The sequence below is a fragment of the Branchiostoma lanceolatum genome, chromosome 2, assembly GCF_035083965.1.
Source record: "Branchiostoma lanceolatum isolate klBraLanc5 chromosome 2, klBraLanc5.hap2, whole genome shotgun sequence".
In the NCBI taxonomy this organism is placed as follows: Eukaryota; Metazoa; Chordata; class Leptocardii; order Amphioxiformes; family Branchiostomatidae; genus Branchiostoma; species Branchiostoma lanceolatum.
The window spans coordinates 9210422-9233731 of NC_089723.1; the positions used below are offsets into that span (position 1 = coordinate 9210422).

The 23310-nt window shown below is 40.5% G+C and overlaps 2 protein-coding genes and 1 long non-coding RNA gene across 4 annotated transcripts; 1 reads left to right on the top strand and 2 right to left on the bottom strand.

Moving 5' to 3' along the window:
* The first annotated feature begins 4518 nt into the window (after positions 1 to 4518).
* LOC136427387 (uncharacterized) lies at positions 4519 to 6105 on the top strand. The gene is made up of 3 exons (XR_010754414.1): positions 4519 to 4619; positions 5235 to 5453; positions 5618 to 6105. It is a non-coding gene; the product is annotated as an uncharacterized lncRNA (long non-coding RNA).
* LOC136427386 (uncharacterized) lies at positions 5838 to 11724 on the bottom strand. Of its 2 annotated transcripts, none has more exons than XM_066416214.1 (9): positions 11048 to 11724; positions 10408 to 10527; positions 10069 to 10168; positions 8970 to 9754; positions 8440 to 8623; positions 7927 to 8184; positions 7525 to 7696; positions 7133 to 7250; positions 5838 to 6963 (listed from the first exon to the last, which is right to left on the bottom strand). In XM_066416214.1, the coding sequence occupies exons 1-9, from the start codon at positions 11411 to 11413 to the stop codon at positions 6757 to 6759; spliced, it is 2310 nt and encodes a 769-aa protein (XP_066272311.1). In that variant the 5' UTR covers positions 11414 to 11724; the 3' UTR covers positions 5838 to 6756. The 2 variants fall into 2 exon arrangements, with proteins under 2 accessions (XP_066272311.1, XP_066272310.1); XM_066416213.1 differs by having other exon boundaries at positions 7102 to 7250.
* Positions 11725 to 19105: 7381 nt separating this feature from the next.
* LOC136427388 (uncharacterized) lies at positions 19106 to 21241 on the bottom strand. Its single transcript, XM_066416216.1, has 6 exons — positions 21138 to 21241; positions 20621 to 20749; positions 20047 to 20178; positions 19730 to 19843; positions 19445 to 19613; positions 19106 to 19242 (listed from the first exon to the last, which is right to left on the bottom strand). Exons 1-6 carry the CDS (start codon positions 21216 to 21218, stop codon positions 19121 to 19123), a joined length of 747 nt encoding a protein of 248 aa, XP_066272313.1. The 5' UTR covers positions 21219 to 21241; the 3' UTR covers positions 19106 to 19120.
* Positions 21242 to 23310: the final 2069 nt, after the last annotated feature.

Sequence of the window (23310 nt, forward strand, 5' to 3'; positions counted from 1 at the left end):
AGTGTAACTGTAATGAATGTAATTTTTATGACGTCATTTTGACGTCGTTCCTGTTGCCATCTACAAATAAAGTCTTTGGATACATTATGATTTATCATACATAATTTCTATCTAAGTTTTATCGTGTACCTTTGAATTATACGGAAATACCCACTTTGTAGGTTTTCGTCAATAAAATCACATAAATGACGTCATAATATGTCGCAACGTCATTGATTTTTACGTTCATTTAAAAAAATGCTTTTTCAGGTTTCTACAAAATTGTATTTTGTAACTATGATTATGATAGCCAATATCATAAATGTTACTAGATGACAAGTATCAAACAATAGGGAATATGAGTGCAGATTTTGCTGTGGTCAATTTTGACCCCACTGGACCATGCGTAAACTTTCTAGAATAACTTAATCAGCAATGAGCCAATCTCGGTAAAAACTTGTGAGAAGTTATGAGACATATATACAAACAAACTCATAGAAAGAATTTTGTTTTCGACTCGAAATGTCAAAATGGTACATGTTGATATGCGCCTGGGGTAAGTTTTGACCCCATACGGTGGTTTGAGGGTTAACTGACCAAAGAAAAACAACATAAACATCACTGTCGTCTGGCGATGTTGTTTTCCCGCCTTTTTCCTGGCCGGGATGGTGGCGGGACGACTCAACGCACAGATTTGTTACGCTCTAACATGTGATTGGTACCGTCTATCAAAAGGAAACTGAATACAGAGATGGCGAAGCTATTTTTCAATAAGTAGACGGAGTATTATTGATGAAAGCGGTGTCGTTTTTTCGTAATGATTTTGTAGTCGGGCCGCATTCAATACGTACGTCGGGCCACGCGCACAGTGCGTAGTAGCCTATTTCCGGTGAAAACATGAGATGGGATGAGCTAGATATAGGCCTTCTCACATGACGTGAGACGGGCACAAAGTCAAAATTTTCCAGTCAAAAGAAAGCTAGAATATAGTGGACTACAAGCCATATTTACATTTTCTTAATTTCATCACCAACTTCCGAGGAGAGCAAAATTACCAAAGCGTGCTAAGTTAGGCACACTGTCTGGCGTAGCACTAATTCAGAACGAACATTCACAAAAACATCTCACAGCGGTTTCTGCTTGTAACGCACATCGTGGAGGGCCCATTAACAGTATGAATTCATTATTTGTCCAAGTATGTTCTTGAAATGAATGTGTTCAAAATTCATTCATTAAAACCTGACCACTCTCTGGCAACCAGCGATGCAGCGCCGTGAGTTCGAGCTCGTAAAAAAACGTGACATGTTAGGGCACCCCCCATTACCATATTCTATTACGAATGTACGTTTTCTGTGGCAGTTATTCAATATTTTCCACCCGATCTACTGTAAATGCAGAGGTGTTAACTGGGATTTGATTTTGCGGTAGGGAGAAAATGGAGTATTCGCGATGGTTTTGAGTTAATCTAAAATAATTGTAACGCTGCAGTCATATCATTGAACGACTTTTCAAGGTGGTAAAGAGTTCACCACGAAAACCGTGAACATGAAACAACCGCGAACATTTCTGCATTTACAGTATCATAACTTTACAGAAGACTTGTTGGAGTAATGATAATCGGAGACCATGCATGAGTCATTTTGGCAAGAAGCCGATCATGACACCTCCTGGCACCAGCGCAGTGGTTCACTGTAAATGTCACTAACCTCGAGCCCCCCTCCCACTGTCGCAGTGTGTTTTCATACTAGTATCGATAACAACATACAGTCCCGTCCTGTCTACACGCGTCAGGTTCAGTCTGGTATCCTATTTGGTCTCTGTGCGTTTCCTAAATGTCACATTAATGTACACTTAACTCACTTATGGAAGTAGTTATCAAGAAGATTACGTGTAATAGACTAAAATTTGATACGGGACTATATGGGTTGCAGGCCCCGGCTCCGCGGACTTAATCAATAGCGTGTTTTTTTCCCCGCCTGAGAAGTGCCAATAAACTAGAAAGGCAACATTTGCGAGCAAATACAGCATGTTTAGCCATACTCCTCGCCATGCAAAAAATGGACTCTCCTAAAATAACAATGGACCATTCTAAAATACTTCCACTAAAAAATGGATCACCCCAGTCCAAAATTGAGTTTAAAAACAATTATCAGTCTCTCCATATAGGAATGGAGTCTTCCAGTAGCACATCAACACAATATGGACCAGCCCAAAACTATATCCACTTATTAATTAACAAATACACTTCTGCTAACAAATGGACTTTTTCATAATCATTCCAGCTCAAAATCTAAAGAAATAATTAAAGAATCCTCCCCTTGCAAGAATGGGATATTCCATGCCATCTCCATGTAAACTAGACCAGTCAAAAAATATCCGCTGAAAACTACACTCTTGCGCATAATCAACCCAGTTCAAAATTGAATTAAAAAAGATCAACCCCAGGGAATAATGAAGTTTTCCATAGTATACATAATGATATATATGAAGATTTGACAGGAGAAGAAGGAAATGACCAAAAACAACATATTTCAGCGATAGTATGGGTGAAACATAAAAATGTGCATCTTTGTTCAAAAAAGAGTGAACAAAGCCATGTAATCACATGTCCTAGGAATTCCCATACCATATTTGGCATGAATACTAGCGCCAGAAATGCAAGATGATTAGATTAACTCAATTGACCAATCAGGTGGTCGCAAGGCTACAGGCATGCATGGCCAGGTGCAAGTCACTTGGGGTCACTGACCTTTAGGTCATATGTAGTATTGAAAGTGACAGAAGTGGCAAATTTTGTCAAGAAATCCCAAAATAAATCGTTTTGAAGATATGTATGCCAAAAATGGGACACATATACAGCAAATTTCAGGTCATTCGGTTGAAATACCAGGGCGCAGGAGGCCAAGATATGCTAAAAATAGCCTAAAAACCTCAATAAAATCACTTTCAAGGTCAATATCAAAAAAAGGAAAAAAACGCACATTGGTTTTTGCCTACATTACCTCTGTACCAAATTTCAGGTCCTTTGGTATAAAAATGAAAGAGATGAATCCATTTGAAGATTTGACAGGAGAAGAAACATAAGTAAAAACTAGAAAGGCAACATTTGCGAGCAAATACAGCATGTTTAGCCATACTCCTCGCCATGCAAAAAATGGACTCTCCCAAAATGACAATGGACCATTCTAAAATACTTGCACTAAAAAAATGAATCACCCCAGTCCAAAATTGAGTCTTCCAGTAGCACCTCAACACAATATGGACCAGTCCACAACCATATCCACTAATTGATTAACAAATACACTTCTGCTAAAAAATGGACTTTTTCATAATCATTCCAGCTCAAAATTGAAAGAAATAATTAAAGAATCCTCCCCTTGCAAGAATGGGATATTCCGTGCCATTTCCATGTAAACCAGTCGAAAAATATCCGCTGAAAATTACACTCTTGCGCATAATCAACCCAGTTCAAAATTGAATTAAAAAAGATCAACCCCAGGGAAGAATGAAGTTTTCCATAGTATACATATGAAGATTTGACAGGAGACGAAGGAAATGACCAAAAACAACATATTTGAGTCAATTCAAAGTCACCGAGAGGGTTTTAATATGATTATGTTTAGCCATAAGTATGGCTAAACATATTGTTTTCTCTCATGTTTCTTCTTCTTCTTCTTCTCCTGTCAAATCTTCAAATCGATTCATCTCTGTCATTTTTTGACCAAATGACCTGAAATTTGGTACAGAGGTAATGTAGGCAAAAACCAATGTGCGTTCTTTTCCTTGTTTTGATATTGACCTTGAAAGTGATTTTATCGAGGTTTTTAAGCTATTTTTAGCATATCTTGGCCTCCTGCGCCCTGGTATTTCAACCGAATGACCTGAAATTTGCTGTATATGTGGCTTGAACAAATATTTAAAGGACTACATTCCCATTTTTGGCATACATATATTCAAAACGATTTATTTTGGGCTTTCTTGACAATATTTGCCACTTCTGTCACTTTCAATACTACATATGACCTACAGGTCGTTGACCCCGAGTGCCTTGCACCTGGCCAAGCTGGAAGTTTGCTTACGAGGAGGAAAGACCGGACATAAACATTTAACGTGATTATCGGGAAAACACCATGTTCCCTTAAAGTGTATATGTCGCTTCAATGAATGGTTAAAAAGAATATAAATATCAAAAGTATACATACAACGTAGTTCTTTGAAGTTTACTGTAAAGCCGATGGTGGAGAAATCAAGTTTTAACGGCCTCCCAAAGTGTGGCTTTCGCGCCGCGTCAGGCTCGTCTTGTCAAGCCAGGCCAGCGTTCCACGAAACCCGTCACGTGACCCCGTGACGTCAGCGGAAGAGGACTGCACTCATTAAAATTCGAGCGCCAAGCAACTTAGCAGCAATGGACGACAGTGAAGAGACAGAGGTCACAGAGCGGTTTTCGGATTCGGACTCGGACGAGTTTGATCCTGATCAGCTAATGGCTGAAGTTGTTGGCATTGAACCATATAGGTTTGAGCCTTATTTAGACGAGTCGACAGCAGTGATGAAGAACGCGGCGCCGTGGGTGGAAGGCAGGAAAACGTTGAAGGCGGCCCGATTCCGACAGACATCCAACGACTGCAAAATATTGAATGGTATGGACGGCTTATACGATGATTCTGTCGCATATGTCTCATTTTTGTTTGTTTACAAAAATAGAGGATAGACGCAATAACGGTAGGCTGCAGAATATATACACGTTGTGCAGCAGTCTTGCCAGCGTCGTGAACGATACAAAATGGCGGATTGTTTTTCTCGGCCACCAAGTTGTGTTTTATCAGATTTTCTTGGACATTTCATGCGTTTGAAACAAAAAATTCAATAAGACGGGGGTGTACGAAATGACATGATTTACAACGAATCTATAGTGCTTACATTACGTCGATTTTTCGTATTTCTACTTCAAGTGTACGTGAATAAATATGCGTACTTATGCATACAGTAACAGTACAGTGTAGCTTCCTTCCACTCAAACTTCTCCGCTGCATGTCAGCTCATGCCTCATAGCGTAATTTACGTTCCCTGTTGATAATCTACAGCTAACAGTAACTGGATAATTTGAAAAAGACGAGGGTTAAGTTGGATGCATTCTATATTAGCCGATCGGTTGCAAAAACGCGTTGGCTGTAATATACTGGTTTTTATTTTCATCGGTTTTGTGCCGATAGTATGATCTTACCAGTCTCTCATTCTTGTATAACTTATTTTAGGTGCTCCTGTGGAAGGTGTGAAGCTATGCCTACCGTGGTGGAAAGCGTCTGCTGCAAAGAACAGATGAGAGTGGTGGAGACGATGGAAATGCTGGAAGGATCCGGAATTGACTGCATTACAGAACACCCAGGCTTTTCAACAGTGTGCCTGGATGAATATGTGTTAGTAGCTGCAAGACCTGCCTACATACAACAATACGGCGACGACCTTGGAAATGAGTGAGTATATGAAGCTTTTCCATAACATGGTAGTATTAATACATTTTCTTTAAAGTACCTTGTGGTTTGGTAACAAATGTACAATTTGCATTGTAGTAAACATTGCTATAATAAAAACAACATGTTTCTCTTAACATACCAAAAGCTTCTTTTTTTCATTCCAGTGGGAAGAGGTACCTAGCCTACAGACAATTCATCCAATGGTGTTACCAATACCTGGGAAGACTATAAGGGTGCCTGTCCCATCTTGTGCTGTAGCTGCAATTCGGAGGGCCTTTTTCTCAGCAGACCACACAGGATTCAAGGAGCACAAGAAATAGTTGTAGTGTATACCATCCTACATAAAAGCATCTACCTACTTATCATAAGACATCATCCATGGTGTTGTGTTTGAACTTTCCAACTTTTAATGACCAACAGTAATAAATTATCATCTTATGTCTGCCAACAACTTGATGTTTGGAAAATTGTGAATTTTGTTCCCTTGCATTTCCTGGCTAAAAATCCTAATATTGTTTACTCGTTTTGTCAGCAAATACCCACCGAAAGCTATAAGTACATAGTTAACAGATATGAATGTCATGTAAAGGAAGAAATGTACACAATGGGATGACTGAAATAGCAATAAAGTTCACAACAAGTGACAGCAAAACACATGTTTTCAATCTTAAGTTACGCCAGTGGGTTAGAAATGACAAGAAGAAATGTACACAGTGGGATGATTGAAATAGCAATAAAGTTCACAACAATGTTAAAAAAGTGTTGTGTTGTGAGAAAAAGTTCAACACACAACATATCATGCATTTTAGCTTCACCTCTTTTACGCACCAAATCAGCCCTTGATGCTATTTGCAAGTGTAAAACTTTTTCTAACCATGAACTGCAAAACACATGTTTTCAATCTTAAGTAACACCAGTGGGTTATAAATTACAAATTGGACTTTGTCTAGTAATATGGCTGAACTGCCACTTGACTATTTCCAGATCTTGAACCCAACTTAATAAAATCACAACTTATACAAGTTCACATATACCATAGTGATCTATCTTCAGGTATGATCTTTAGTTATCGTAAACTCACTCGCTTAAACCACAAGTTTACAACATACAATGATGATGACAAAGTGATTTATCTGCAGTTACATGTGGCATAAACCAGACTCGCTTAAACCACAAGTTTACAACATACAATGATAAGCACAAAGCGATTTATCTACAGGTATCGTAAACAGACTCGCTTAAACCACTAGTTTACAATATACAATGATAAAGATAATACAAAGTGATTTATTTACAGGTATCACTAAACCGACTTGCTAAAACTACTACATGTTGGCAGTGAACCTGCATACATGTTTTCTGATTGCCTCCTCCTTGTTTGGTCTGTTACAACTAGCACTAAGTGGCTGTGGGATGGGTGCTTCATCACCAGCCACTTCCAGGACATCACCAGCATAGTCCTCACCGCTGCATGCACGTTGGACGATGGCCATGAGCTCCATGACATACTCTGATAAAATATAATTTTGTATGGAATCGAAATTAGATGCTTGTTGGATAGGGGGATACAATCATGAATATGACAAATTAGAACGATCTAAAAAAACACACCAGAGAAACAGGCTGTAGTCTACTACATAAGTCTTACCAAAAGTTGGCTTCTCCAGCACTTTTCTTACAATGTGTCCACCATGCTTGTATTTGGGGAAGTGGACACTGAACATGCTGGTCCCATCACTTTTCCGTGCCTGCACCCTGTGTGCATTTTCATTGAAATGCAGTGCCGCTAGCGTCACCCTGAAAGGAGAGCAGAAATAGTGCAATTTCTATAAAGGGGAAAAAAATAAATAAAACATCCCTGACAACAGCTACCTACAAGTAAAAAAACTAAAATTATTTAATTTTTCTGATCATGCATGTGTCTAGAGTAAAACATAAGTGTCAGACAAAGAATAAAAACAAGAACAGCACTGAGGATAGATTTCTTGGAGAAGCTACACAATATGGCTACTCTTACATATGTATTAGCAGGATGAACAATTTTTGGCATGGGATATTTCTGTTTGATTACCTGCACTTCATCCCCTGGTACGAGAAGTGGTACATCTTGGGGGCGAAGTGCAGGATGAGGCTGTGAAACGCCTCCAGGTAAGATGTTTGGTACGCTGGAGACAGTCTCCTGAGGTCATTGAGGAGCTTTTTTCTCATAAGAATCTTTTCCACTTCCACGGAGACCTTTGTATCTGTAAAATATGTACATGCACAAACCGTAAGTCAACTGTGCAAAAAACTGTCCAGAAACAATATGTAAATCCCAAAGAATACTACAAAATCTTTTACGGTGGATACTTTATCTGCTTGCTTACATCATGCTAACTTGTTTACTTATTGTACACAGATAACGGAACCAAAAAGCATTATTTCTAATAAGCATTAGCTCATACCATAACTATGAAAATACTTTCATACTTACGAAAAGTGAGCCACGGTTTGCGGGCTTCTCTTCCCTCGAGGGGCCCGTGAGTGCACGCAGGGAACAGTCCACCAAAGCCGCCGTGCCTGTTGTGTATATGCTCCAGCACAGACTTCCACTTGGCAACAATGACATCTCCACTGCCGGCAGGTGTCGAGATCACGGCCCAATACAGGTGATTGATAATCGATCTCACCCAAGGCTTGAGTTCCTGACAGCCTCTCCTCTTACTCAGGGTCTGAAGTTTCTTCTTGATGCCTGAATAAACAAGTGTACATAAATCAATCAATTATAACATAGATATTCTTGTCATGTCATAGACTGATTTGACATTGAAAGGTCCTAAAATCTTAGGTTTCCCCATATTATATGAAAATGAATCTATACAAACAAAGCTATTCAACCATTTAAACCAAACAGTTGATAAAAGGCATGCCAAAAGAAAACAATGTCCACTCTGAGTAGGTCTGATCCTAAGAAGCAGTGAATATTCTATGAACAGGTTGAACTTACTTTTGGCAACATGCCAGATATCAAAGAGATGGGTGATGAGCGGGTGTTCTTCTCTGACCATCTTGTTTATGCCCACATGCCTGTCGGTCACCAGTGTTCCCACCTGGGCATGCTGTCCCACCTTTAGAAGCGACCGCCTAAGCCCCTCTTCTTCCATATGGTAAGAACCACCTACCTCGTTGCTCTACAAGATAAATTGTATCATTGATTCAACTACAACATTGGAAATGGCCTTTGAATCATTGTAAACTTACTGCAGCATATACAATGTAGTACTCTCTCTAGGCAGGAGTTAGTGATGGAATTATAGTATCTTTTATCAATATGTTATCAACATTTTTCAACATCTTTTATCAACATTTTATGCGGTGGGTCATTAGAACACTGACATATACTTTTTCCAGTCATTACAAAGGATAAGTTGGCACCATAGATATTAAACATCATACTTGAACCAAGAGTTAATTTTCTGTATCAACTAGTACTTAGATGGCAAATTTAGAGCAAGAGGACATGGTGTTAAAATGTACCTGTACAAGTTGCACGTCAATGACGGCTGTTTTGGTCAACTCCATAAACGTGTAAGTGCCATACTTGGCACTGTGGCCCGGGCTATCGGCACGTCCATCCCCACCACACACAAGAGGTTCCCCTTCCGCCTCCAATACAGTAAGCATCCAAAACTGCCGCTGATTCCACAGTGTATGGACAGCTTTGAACAGGACTTGTTCTTGATGGCGGAAGAATGACCTGGCAGATATTACGGCCACACCCATGTGTGATAGGACCCTTAGCACCTTGGTAACACTAGCTCCACTGAATAGGATTGAGGATGACAGTAAAATGTTCCCTGCTGCTGTCCTGCCAAAGGAGGGCTGACTACGCCATGTCCATCGATAAGAGCAATCCTCGCACTTGAATGTCACCTTCAAGTATGTCCCCACCTCTTTACAAAGCCAGATCAGCTTTCTACATGGACACAACGGACAGCTACACAAAACAGAGAACAAGTGCACAAGACTTGTCCAGAAGACCAGGAATATACGAGTGTCTGGCAGGGAATCTGATGTTTCCTCCTCCACCGGTACTTCCTCAGCATGGTCATCTTCATCTGGGCCAGAGTCGTATGACGGGTCATAGACAGGGTCAGACATTGACATTCTGTCACCAACAGATACGGACATCTGTGACGCGGTATCCGAAGTTTCATTCCAGTTACTGTAGGTGATCTCTGTCTGTGTTGCCACGGTCACTTGTGATGGCGTGTTCTGTGTGCTGACAGTTTTTGTTGGCGGCTTGATCTGCGCCTGCACACCTGTGTAAATAGGATGCAACAAAAACATTGTAATGTTTCATGTTTTGATAATTGAAGAAATAATCTTAAGTGAAAACAACATAGCAACAGGAATTTATTTCAAGTTGGCCTTACATAGCATGTAACTTCTGTATGAAGGCTTGGAGAAACATGTTCGAAAATGCCACACGTTCTGCTAACATAGAAGTATAAAATGATAAACGTACAAAATGAAAGATTGCTAAAACATAATTCTTCCAAATGACATCTCCTAGATAGAAGAAACTTTCAAATCACAGGTAGACAACTGAAAGCTAATAATGAGCATTACATACTTTTAACAGCCCGTTTTGCTCTCAGGTTGACCTGCACGGCGTGCACTTTTGTGTCTGGTTTGACCTGGATTCCACAGTCAGTGCTTTCTGTTGGAGGCACCTGATGTATGAAAGTGAACAAAAATACACGTATTAAATTTATTCTACCAACAGTACTTGTTACAGTAACAAAGGGTTGCAAAATAATAAAGAAATGCAACAGGTACCTACTAACCTACATGAAGCATGCTAGAATAATATTTCTCGATGGTCAGAGAGAAAAAGAGAGAGAGAGAGAGAGAGCGCACAACCACGGTCTCGATACATGTGATTTTTTTAATAAATTGTGTCGAAACCTACCTCAACAGGTGGTTCACTGTCAGTCAAAAGCGCACTGTCTTTCTCCAGTTCAACCCCAGGAGAGGACACATCAGATCTTCCCTCCACTACTGTCTCCATGGATAGACATTCAGCAACTGTCTAATAGTAATACATAACATAAAGAGAACTTTAAGTATCTACTTTTGGATAACTACAACTTCAGTATTTGATTATTATTGTATAGTCTACTTACAAATTACAATGATACTTATAAGTAACATGTTATTACTTATAAGTATCTACTTGGATAACTACAACTTCAATATTTGAGTATTATCTTATAGTATAGTCTACTTACATTACAATGATATATATAAGTTACAGGTTATTATAGTCATACAACATAAACAAGAGATGGATACTTTACATGTGTAATATATATGCAACTGACGAGCATTACATATGTGCACTTTCTGTGCAAAACAAAGCAAAAACATAAAGTATAAAACTTAGTTGAACCTTTTTTTGTGCAACTGCTATAAACAAATGGACATAATTTGAATTATGTACTTACACTCTTTTTTTCTCACGACAACAACCAAAAGAAGATAACGATAATCATGCCAACACGTTCAAAAAGACTTTGCTCATAATACCAGACGAGTATGTTTTTACAAACCTGTTGGTGAAGCCTTTTCTCTGCAGCCCGTGATTTTCTACGTTTAGCCGGCGCGGCCGGCGCTGATCCTCGGTGAAAAATGGTTGGAACAGCACCCGTCAACAATTCCCTAATGTGCTGCACTTCACACCCAAGCGCCTGCATAATACCCGGGACAGGGTCGTAACACTCCTCCGTGAAATGAGCAGAACACAGCACAGACGACGTCGTCGGCGTCCATTTCTTCTCTCCCGGTCGAGGGCCTCTTGTCCGACGCACATTCCGTGCCCACTCTTCGCGAACTTTCTCGTCTATTGGAAACTTATGAAGGCTAATAGAGTCGCTAGCTTGGTTCGAACAATATCCTGCAACACAAGTTGTAGGCATATTGACGAACTAAGTTCGTGAAAAACAGCCGGGGGCTCCCTGACCTAGTTGTTTACAATCTGTCAAAACAACAACATGGCGGTCCAGCAAATCGAATGGGGAAGAACCTCTTCCGCTGATGTCATTTCCGGTTTTGTGCCATGACCGAATGCCGCTCGCGGGCTATTGGTAGGCCGGTGGCGCGAAGTTCAAATTTCGTTTTTAACAAGTGAACCGTTTATAGCTTTCGTAAACGGGTTAGTTAATCGTATAATAGTAGCTTCGTTCGATTTAAACGTGAAATGGGGCATTGAAGCGACATATACACTTTAAACTCAGTGGTTAAATTGCAGTTTAGGAAATTTTATAACAGAAAACAAGTTAAATCAATGATTTTGTGAATGTTTATTCTAGCATTAGTTATTCCAGATATTTTCAAACTCCAAATTCTTCAACACAACACGGGAGATCGTTTCTCCTCAGACTGGCGCGACACTCCTGTCAAAATTGATTGATGATCTCTCTCTGCCGCCGACTTCATACATGATCAAAGGCGGGTGGTAGGCGGTGCGCGGGGAAACATAAACATATAATGTAGCGAAGTGTTGCACAAGGAATTCTCACGCTGAGGGGTACATGAAATAATGCTTACAAAATAGACCTCTATGAATCGGGCTACATTCAGCAATGGTAGACGGATTCGGGGCATGCCGCGCAACAGGCGTTTTGGTCCGGCACGTTGTCGCAGCGGTGCGTCGCCGCTACGCGATCGAAAGCACGCCGCTGTCTGTCTCGGACCAACACGCGTCTCCCGTGATGTGTAGCGTCCACCACCAGGCCTTCCTACATGTCCTACGTACGGGCGTATGGCCAGTAGAGTCAGTCCCCGGTAAGGTCAATGATTCGCCCCTTTGCGCTAGCTTGTAACGTTAAATGAATGTACCCTCTGGTGGCCAAACTTCACTGACAAACTTTCTCCCTATTATCATCATGAGCTTGCGTTAGTCTGGTACTAGTGACTATTATGTGCCGGGAATGTTTATCTATCGCACGCCTGGGAAGGAAGTTCAGCCATGATAAATGGTCGGCCGTTGCGAAAATTTGGAATCCCATGCTGTTGATTTTCGTGATTGAATCTGTAAGAAAATATATTTTCATGTCGTTCATGTTTTTGGGACGGACGCCGGGACGGGGTGAATTTTTTCTATCATTTTCGTCCCGTTAGTAATGCAAATCGAATCGTGTTGCACAAGAGGCAAAACACTAAAAACGTGGGTCTTGTGGAGTGTTTTGGAGCGGGAAAATGCCGGATATTAGCGGTGCCGAACAGTGTACATCGTCGCGCGCGGGTGACGCTCCGTCAAAACAAATCCGCTGGTGGTCTAGCGCGGCCACCGAAAATAGGCAGAAACACACAGGAGGACTTAGCACCTTCGTTTATGAGGGCAATTGTGAAAATCTTTTGTTACAAATTGTTCGAACATTGAAACATTTGGATAGATGGTTTGAAACTGTTCTAAATAAAGAGATTTTTGTGTAGTTACGTTCGAAATGTTTCCAACGTATGTGAAATAAGTTCAAACATGTTATAAGTTTCAATTCTAATTGTTTGAACACTTTAGAACTATTGTGACTTAGACATTCTTTTAATCAAAATAGTTCAAACATATTACAAATATTATACTAAAACCCTCTCGGTGACTTTGAATTGACTCAAATATGTTGTTTTTGGTCATTTCCTTCGTCTCCTGTCAAATCTTCATATGTATACTATGGAAAACTTCATTCTTCCCTGGGGTTGATCTTTTTTAATTCAATTTTGAACTGGGTTGATTATGCGCAAGAGTGTAATTTTCAGCGGATATTTTTCGACTGGTTTACATGGAAATGGCACGGAATATCCCATTCTTGCAAGGGGAGGATTCTTTAATTATTTTTCAATTTTGAGCTGGAATGATTATGAAAAAGTCCATTTTTTAGCAGAAGTGTATTTGTTAATCAATTAGTGGATATGGTTGTGGACTGGTCCATATTGTGTTGAGGTGCTACTGGAAGACTCAATTTTGGACTGGGGTGATTCATTTTTTTAGTGCAAGTATTTTAGAATGGTCCATTGTTATTTTGGGAGAGTCCATTTTTTGCATGGCGAGGAGTATGGCTAAACATGCTGTATTTGCTCGCAAATGTTGCCTTTCTAGTATTTGTAATATGTTTGAACTATTTTGATTAAAAGAATGTCTAAGTCACAATAGTTCTAAAGTGTTAAAACAATTAGAATTGAAACTTATAACATGTTTGAACTTATTTCACATACGTTGGAAACATTTCGAACGTAACTACACAAAAATCTCTTTATTTAGAACAGTTTCAAACCATCTATCCAAATGTTTCAATGTTCGAACAATTTGTAACAAAAGATTTTCACAATTGCCCTCATAAAGTTAAACGAAGGTGCTAAGTCCTCCTGTGTGTTTCTGCCTATTTTCGGTGGCCGCGCTAGACCACCAGCGGATTTGTTTTGACGGAGCGTCACCCGCGCGCGACGATGTACACTGTTCGGCACCGCTATTATATATCCGGCATTTTCCCGCTCCAAAACACTCCACAAGACCCACGTTTTTAGTGTTTTGCCTCTTGTGCAACACGATTCGATTTGCATTACTAATGGGACGAAAATGATAGAAAAAATTCACCCCGTCCCGGCGTCCGTCCCAAAAACATGAACGACATGAAAATATATTTTCTTACAGATTCAATCACGAAAATCAACAGCATGGGATTCCAAATTTTCGCAACGGCCGACCATTTATCATGGTTGAACTTCCTTCCAAGGCGTGCGATAGATAAACATTCCCGGCACATAATAGTCACTAGTACCAGACTAACGCAAGCTCATGATGATAATAGGGAGAAAGTTTGTCAGTGAAGTTTGGCCACCAGAGGGTACATTCATTTAACGTTACAAGCTAGCGCAAAGGGGCGAATCATTGACCTTACCGGGGACTGACTCTACTGGCCTAATCATTCCTTTTTTGCCGAATTCTACGATCCATACGCCCGTATGTAGGACATGTAGGAAGGCCTGGTATGAAGTCGGCGGCAGAGAGAGATCATCAATCAATTTTGACAGGAGTGTCGCGCCAGTCTGAGGAGAAACGATCTCCCGTGTTGTGTTGAAGAATTTGGAGTTTGAAAATATCTGGAATAACTAATGCTAGAATAAACATTCACAAAATCATTGATTTAACTTGTTTTCTGTTATAAAATTTCCTAAACTGCAATTTAACCACTGAGTTTAAGGGAACATGGTGTTTTCCCGATAATCACGTTAAATGTTTATGTCCGGTCTTTCCTCCTCGTAAGCAAACTTCCAGCTTGGCCAGGTGCAAGGCACTCGGGGTCAATGACCTGTAGGTCATATGTAGTATTGAAAGTGACAGAAGTGGCAAATATTGTCAAGAAAGCCCAAAATAAATCGTTTTGAATATATGTATGCCAAAAATGGGAATGTAGTCCTTTAAATATTTGTTCAAGCCACATATACAGCAAATTTCAGGTCATTCGGTTGAAATACCAGGGCGCAGGAGGCCAAGATATGCTAAAAATAGCCTAAAAACCTCAATAAAATCACTTTCAAGGTCAATATCAAAAAGAAGAAAAGAACGCACATTGGTTTTTGCCTACATTACCTCTGTACCAAATTTCAGGTCATTTGGTCAAAAAATGACAGAGAGGAATCGATTTGAAGATTTGACAGGAGAAGAAGAAGAAGAAGAAGAAACATGAAAGAAAACAATATGTTTAGCCATACTTATGGCTAAACATAACAATATGTTGAGCCATACTAGGTATGGCTAAACATAAATACTCCCGTCGTCCTCTGCACGACATCCGCTATGCCGTACGCTACGCGAGGAAGTCGCTCGGTGCCAATCCCGCATTATCACAAACACAAAGGTCGCATATTACACATCGGTAGACGCAATGACGGACATTAAATGATGATTGATATTGTTGGCGTAAGGGCCCAGTTTTTTGTCGTCTGTTCTTTGGGTGCTGCGGCTATATCAAAGACGCTTGAACGCCCTCCAGAAGCAAGATAATGATGATATTGGTTCGTTTGTTTCACCGCCATTTTAAAAAGTCAAAATAAGGGTGGAGTGGCACACACAAGACTTAGTCTATTTTTTTTACACTCTCCCACCTCTCTCTCGCGTTCTCTCCTGCAAGACTCACATTGCATGTCTCAAGCCTCACACAACACGTCTCAAGACTCACACAACGCGTCTTAAGACTCACACAACACGTCTCAAGACTCACACAACACGTCTCAAGACTCACATAACACGTCTCAAGACTCATATAACATGTCTTAGACTCACACAACTTCAAGACTGACATAACTCGTCTCAAGACTCACATGACACGTCTCAAGACTCAGACAAAACGTCTTAAGGCTCACAAAACACGTCTCAAGACTCACACAACACGTCTCAAGACTCACATAACATGTCTTAGACTCACACAATTTCAAGACTGACATAATCCGTCTCAAGACTCACATAACACGTCTCAAGACTAACACAGCACGTCTCAAGACTCATATAACATGTCTTAGACTCACACAAGTTCAAGACTGACATAACCCGTCTCAAGACTCACATAACACGTCTCAAGACTAACACAGCACGTCTCAAGACTCATATAACATGTCTTAGACTCACACAAATTCAAGACTGACATAACACGTCTCAAGACTCACACAACACGTCTCAAGACTCACATAACATGTCTTAGACTCACATAACTTCAAGACTGACATAACTCGTCTCAAGACTCACATGACACGTCTCAAGACTTACACAACACGTCTCAAGACTCAAGCAACACGTCTTAAGACTCACAAAACACGTCTCAAGCCTCACACAACACGTCTCAAGACTCACACAACACGTCTCAAGACTCACACAACACGTCTCAAGACTCACACAACACGTCTCAAGACTCACATAACACGTCTCAAGACTCATATATCATGTCTTAGACTCACACAAATTCAAGACTGACATTACTCGTCTCAAGACTCACATGACACGTCTCAAGACTCACACAACACGTCTCAAGACTCATATGACACGTCTCAAGACTCACAAAACACGTCTCAAGACTCACACAACGTCACTTCAAAACACGTCTCAAGACTCACATGACACGTCTCAAGACTCTCACAACATGTCTCAAGACTCACACAACTTCAAACCTCGTCTCAAGACTTACATGACACGTCTCAAGACTCACTCAAGACGTCTCAAGATGCACACACGTCTCAAGACTCACACAACACGTCTCAAGACTCACAGAACACGTCCCACAGTTTATGGATAGTGAGCTAGATAGAATTTAAATGGAGGCAGTAGTGTGTCAAGTCTAAAGAATGTTAAGAATAAATCAGCCTTGTCTGTACCAAGAGTGCATGGAAGCAGTGGACTCAGATATGGTAGCAATGTTTACATTGATATGCAAATTCAGATCCTGATGACGACACACCTTGTTTAGACCGGTAAAGAATTTTGATTTTCTTACTTGATGATTTCGGAAACATAATTCATATCCAACCCTGAGTTTTACGACAACAAGCCGTCGCAAAGTTTTTCTTACCACCATGTAAATGATCTCTACATGTTATGTACACGTAAAATATCTAATGAATGAATGATCGAAAGAACGAACGATTGAATCAAAGTTCGTTTTTACAGCATGGCACAGATAGGATCTAGAAATTCCGGGAAAAGCCCCAAATTAAGATCTTGATGGCCCCTTTTGAAGAGCAATCATCAATGAACCATTCAGCCTACAACTAAGATGTTTCAGAGATCACTATTATGTAGTACATTCGCTTTACACAATTTACTGCAGGCATGCCTGATCTATAGCTATCAAACTATGTGCCATCAAAAAGGTAATTTATAACAATTTCTCGAAGGTCAAAAGTCAATGTACACCTCATTAGATATCCAAAACAATATTACCCTCCACATGGTATTTTGAAAATCAATATACTACAATTCTTGGGACGTCGATGAAGATTAGACATCCAGGTAATAAGATACGTCAAAAAGCAATTACTCAAACAACTGGATATTCCAAAATCATATCCAGTTGTTTGAGTAATTGCTTTTTTGGCGTACAATTTTTGGGGTTTTACATTGAATGTGCCGCTGCACCAGCAATCAGCAGCGGGTAGGTATGCCCAGCCCATGGTCTAATACAACGGCCCACTGGGCTCTGTACACGCAACATATGTTATTGTTGACACTGATAACCGGCCTAAGCTCGTTGTAATCCTAGTGACCAGATCTAATGTGGTACAGCAAAATGTTCAGAGGAAGATTGCAATCAAAGGAACGTTTTCCATCCGTTACTTACGACTAGAGCTGTTTTACCTTTATCAAAAAAGCATTTGGAAGGCGTTTACATGTGGTTAGTTATCTTCCTTTTACTGTGCGTAAGAGCCCTCTTACGACAGTCGCTGGTATCACAATATAAAGGTGCAGTATCAAGCCTAAAAAGTGCATGTGCATTATTAAGAATTACAACGTTAACACCACTACAAATAGACTTCGGGGGAGGGGGGTTGTGATAATGGGAAGTCACGCCAGTTTCCTTTCATGACTGCATGGAATTCCTCCTATTTTCATCTGTCACTCCTACTTCGGAATACGCTATGAGTTCCCCAGCATCTTTAACCTTCTCGAGGGATGTGCGGACCCAACTACATTAGATAGTTCATATTATGCATCTATTTGAATTAATTTCTGTATATGTCAACCTTTTTTTCTGGTATCTTCATTCTTCCGTTTGATATACTATCCCAGGAGCGTGGTTTCTGGATTTAGAGACGTTGAGCATTCTAGGAACAACTATGTGTTGTCTTTAATGTATTTTATGCGCCTCCGCATACATACTGTTGGCATGAAATATAATAACTTAAAGCGATACAGACACGTGACAATAACACACAAACTCTCCAAATGTGTCACCATTTTTATTGAATAAAACTTACATGTACTGTGTTCTACTTCCATACACCAAGAAATCATATTGGTTCATCAACCTCCCACTTTTAATGATGTTGTTTCCATTAATGCCTATAGATATTGCTAAATGCTGTGAGACATACATGCATTTGTTAACTGGCATGCTTTCTTTAGAAAACTCTCGTCCGTCTTTTCTTTTTGTAAAACTTGACAAACAAAAAAAACATTTTGAGCTGATTTTTTCATGTCTTTTGATCACACCTGATGTAATGCTTTGTAACATGTACCTTATTGCCAAAATCTTGATTACATTACAACATATGCTTGTTTGAGAAATAGGGTAAAGGTCATTTGGAAACTGACGAAAGGTAGAAAACAACAGTTTTTCTTTACATATGATTGAAATCTGTATTGATGACTACACCGCATCTAGCCTCTGTATAAAAACTGTTAATGCATACTGTTTTGCAGTTATAGCTCATCCCAAACCAACAATATTTCTAACACCGCTGTATTAGTATGATTCAAACGTTACGAAAGACTTATAAAAGATAATACTCTTTCTCGAGTATTGCAATCTACTACAATGTATCGTGAGCATGGCATTTATTGTTGAAATTTCAGCCATTCTGACATTAAATGTAAATGTCATGGTTCCATCCTGGATTGGGTAAATCAACATGTACGGAATTTACCCCCAGCAGGGCCCCCAGTAACAGTAGCAAAAGATTACGCAACGCCCATTATAGCAAATCAAAATGCATCGGTGCTTACGGCACAGTAGTCCTCGCTTCTGGCGGCTGTTTGCAGCACCTGAAACAAGCAATAACGTACTTTAGGATACATGATCAGTTTTCAAGAGTGATATGACAGGAAAATCAGCAGAATTAACAGAATATACGGTAAAAAGAGAACTCCACTGGGACAGCTACAAATCAGTATATTCCTTGTGGCTCAAATAGTACCATGATAATCGCTTTGGCTGAAATCTAGTCGCTTAAAAATGTGTCCTTACCGGTTTCAGTGGCTGGCTGCCCTCCCTGGCGAGCGATGGCCCAGTAGATTTCGTGAGCCTTGCAGAAGTCGAGCATCTTCTCATTCAGGATGGATTTGTCGACCTTTCCACGGCTTTCATCCAAGGTGATGTTCACTTCTCCGCCGCTCTCAGCCTCCTCAACTTTGCCCTGTTTAACAGACAAAAACTGTATTTTGACTCAGGTTTTATGGTTGCTGTAGTGACGACCTGAAACTACTTTTCACACAAAAAAATCGAGTCAAAGGGAGATTGGTGCTCCCTTACCTCGTCATCTTTCTGCACCTCGTTCGCCATTTTGTCGACGTCGTCCTCACTGTAGGTACTGTCCTCCAGGATGAAGCAAATGTGGAGGCCGGAAAACTTGTATGCAGCCAAATCCTACAACCACAGATGAAATTGCAGAATTCAAGATAGGGTCAATTTACCATGCCTATTAGAATATAGAATATCATCTCAAAATGTGAAAAGCCTCCAGAAAGCTGACACATGTAGCCAGAAAGAAATAGAGACATAACCAGATAGCAGCTTCCATTACAAAACTACAAAGGCAATAAATCATGGCTGAAAGAGCTTCTTCTCACATTTTTGGTGTCATACATGATGGCGGTTTCTCCATCTTCACTCTTGGTGTAGAAAGTCTCAGTCTTCAAGTTGACATCGACCTCAACCTTCTCCTCGAGGACTTTCCCGTCGTATTTCAGCTTTTTTTCCGCCTGATGAAGGAAAGGAATCTCGAACCAGTTTAGCTCAAATGAACTCAATGAACAGATGAGCTACTCTTCCACTGGTCGTGACAGAGAAGACAGACGCTATGTACAGTATTTACATGTTCAGTGTACCGGGGAAATTCCCCTAGCTCTTTTCGACAAGAACAATGAACAGTGGACCACGGCTTAACGTCCCGTACTAAGGACTGCGATTTTTAACGGTAGCGTGCATGTCGGGTAAGCGACACAGCCGGGATCGAACCCGGGGCTTCTAGTTCCAGAGGCAAGATCGCTAACCACTGGACTACACACGCTACCTGATAGTCAGTGTGGAAGAGGAATGATTACACAAATGTGCAAATTGGTTTTGAAGAGACTGAAAAGCTTATTTACTAGACCTAAATCAACGTAAGTTTAAGTCGGGTCCATGGAAAAGAACAATTCTTACCGTAAGGATCCTGTTGGAGTTCCTGGACAGAAACACGCCCAGCAGGGTGGCTCCAGTCACCAGCAGCACCAGGAAAACGGCTCCCACAATGAGCCATTTCTTCAGCTTCTTCTGGTAGCCAGCAAGGTTCTAAAGAGGCGAAAAGGTGAACAATTAGGCCGCGCTATTATCTCTGTATTCTATGTCATACACAACAGGTGAGTCAATATTATTTTACTTCGATAGAAGAACAAATCCTGGAGAAAATGGTTTTCAGAAAAAAAATTGTAGTTCAAGTGTAGTTAATAATGAATAAATATTGATAACACAATGTAGAACAGATGATAATGATAGCTGCTGTCACCCTGGAGAAAATACCTGGGAGGTCTGCAGTAAACATGAGTAGAGAATAACACATTGTAGAACAAACTATAGTTGCTGTCAGAACATATGGATCATTCACAACTTGATTATATGTGACACACAATAAGAAAGCACAGCAACTAATAAGAGGGCAGGATCTGAAGCATATATGTACCTTGAAGTCAGATTCAGGATCTGCTGGCGGTCCCGTATTGAGAGGGATCGGGAGAGTCTTTTTGTCCTCAGGGTAGCTCATGTTTCTTCTGCCTTAAAACAAAAACAAAACAAACTAATTATTTCTAATTTTGTTGATATTATCATAAACCTGTTTACAGCTTAAACGAAATAACCAGAAGTAAGCTGCATACATGTACATTTGGGGATATTGACTTCGTACAAGTAGGCAGATCTCAAATAAAAATAAGGTCTGTCATGTCGCTTGCATTAGATTGACATGAGTACGCAGACTCAATATATCTAATAATGGGTTACGTCTGTCAAAGGGCACTTACTTCAAGCTGCCACAATCAGAGATGCCCTGGGGCCCCGTGAGCTGCAAGTGGAACCTGAACTGACAGAGTAGGCCTAGCGCATATATATGTACAAGCAGAGATGCCCTGGGGCCCCCGTGAGTTGCAAGTGGAACTCAGACTGACAGAGTAGGCCTGACGCATATGAATGTTCTATTCACAACTACAAGTGTATCAAATGACACGTTTTGTCGCCCTATATTTTGTCCGATAAAACTACTTTACAGCATGAGTATCGCATTTAAAGAGAGGTGAAGTCGGAAATGTAGGAATGGATGCTTGCGACGATCTAGGCGGCATTACTTATTGTTACTTTCCTGGCAGCAGTGCATTTCGCAATGTTGTTGAAAGTACAACTATTGACGCGTACAAGGACTCAGAACTGCTGTAGTTGTTCAAATTCAGTTTAACGCACCAGCAAGGCTACTTTTGCTGTACATGCTGAACAGTATTTGATATCCAACGGCCCTGAAGGTAACTACCAAACTTTGTACGGAAGTAAAAAATTGCTTACTGTGTTAAATCCTGTTTGAATTTTCATAGTTTCTATAGATTCATTTGACCGGTGCAATGGCCTGGTGGGTAGAGTGTTCGCCTTGCACACGGTAGGTCGCGAGTTCGATCCCCGACTGAGTCATAGCCAAAGACTTTGAAAAATGGTACATACTACTTTCTCTGATTAGCACTCAGCATTCGCAATTGGGAAAGAGTATGGAAGTTAAACACAAACATCACTTCCAGCGGATCAGCCCCCTGCTGTAGTGACTTGCACAAATGTGCCCAAGGGCTATAGAAATGGAGATAGGCGCCACCCATATGCGTCTTTTCAAGACGCCCGGGTCAATTTGATTTAATTTTACAGATTCTGAGTTAATGAGGGGACATCTGGCACCTCTAGATCTCTCCCTTACGCGAGAACGTATTACTTGAAACACAACATTAGCAAAAAGATACACATATGCCAAAGCTATAGATATGCATGGGGATCATTTTATCACGACGAGCCAACTTTTTTCCGCATAGCTTGGCTACTCACCTTGGCATACCCCTCAGTGTACCATTCGAAATCAAGACTTTACAACAAAATTACCCCTTTACGAAGCATTCCTCGGCAAAACTGAACAAGCTGAACAATAAAAGAGAATGAAATAACCTGTTGATACGTCGATCAAGACGCACTACCGCTGTAGACTGACGCTGTTAGGGTGGATCACTGAGATTCGAAGATAAGCACAGCTTGGCTGGTTGGTTGGTGGAGATCTTCTCTAGTCGTCGTCCCCCTCCGTCGGTATCTGTCTGAATCAGCGGCACAGGTGCGTATTTATTGGTAATGAAGACAATGGAGACCACTGTCTGACAAGGAAACGATCTTTGAAAAAACAGTTCCGTCAACGTTGCAAAATGTGCACCTGCTCGTTGCCAGAAAGCCCGAGGGGAAACGTGTAGGAATCTCCTAGAAGGATGCAAAGTTGTAAATCTTAACCTCACATTTTTCTAGGTTAGAGAGTGCTTCTTTAACAAGCCTGCGTGATCCGTAGAAACAAACTAGGCATGCGCGACATTAAAAAAAAAGACTTACTACCCTGGATAACAATGAACAAATACTCGGTTGATATCTGAACTGTCAATGACCTCATTTTATCCTTACACCTGTGATCTGGCAAGTTGTGGATGTGACCAGCATATAATTTACAAACATTAACAACTGATAGGAGAGACCAGACAACATATATGCTAAGAAAAATCTTGCTTTAACTTGGCTCTACTGAAGCTTAAGGCCAACTTTAGGCAAAAGAATCCAAGACATGTATCATAAAA

Excerpts from the sequence above, each read along its gene's own strand:
- LOC136427388 (XM_066416216.1), bottom strand. The coding sequence starts at position 21,218 with ATGAGCTACCCTGAGGACAAAAAGACTCTCCCGATCCCTCTCAATACG. Across the intron at positions 19,614-19,729 it reads AGGTGCAGAAAGATGACGAG|GGCAAAGTTGAGGAGGCTGA; the intron begins GTAAGGGAGCAC and ends TCTGTTAAACAG. Across the intron at positions 19,243-19,444 it reads GCAGCCAGCCACTGAAACCG|GTGCTGCAAACAGCCGCCAG; the intron begins GTAAGGACACAT and ends TGCTTGTTTCAG.
- LOC136427386 (XM_066416213.1), bottom strand. The coding sequence starts at position 11,413 with ATGCCTACAACTTGTGTTGCAGGATATTGTTCGAACCAAGCTAGCGAC. Across the intron at positions 7,251-7,524 it reads TACCAGGGGATGAAGTGCAG|GGTGACGCTAGCGGCACTGC; the intron begins GTAATCAAACAG and ends CTCTCCTTTCAG. Across the intron at positions 6,964-7,101 it reads GCTGGAGAAGCCAACTTTTG|AGTATGTCATGGAGCTCATG; the intron begins GTAAGACTTATG and ends ATATTTTATCAG.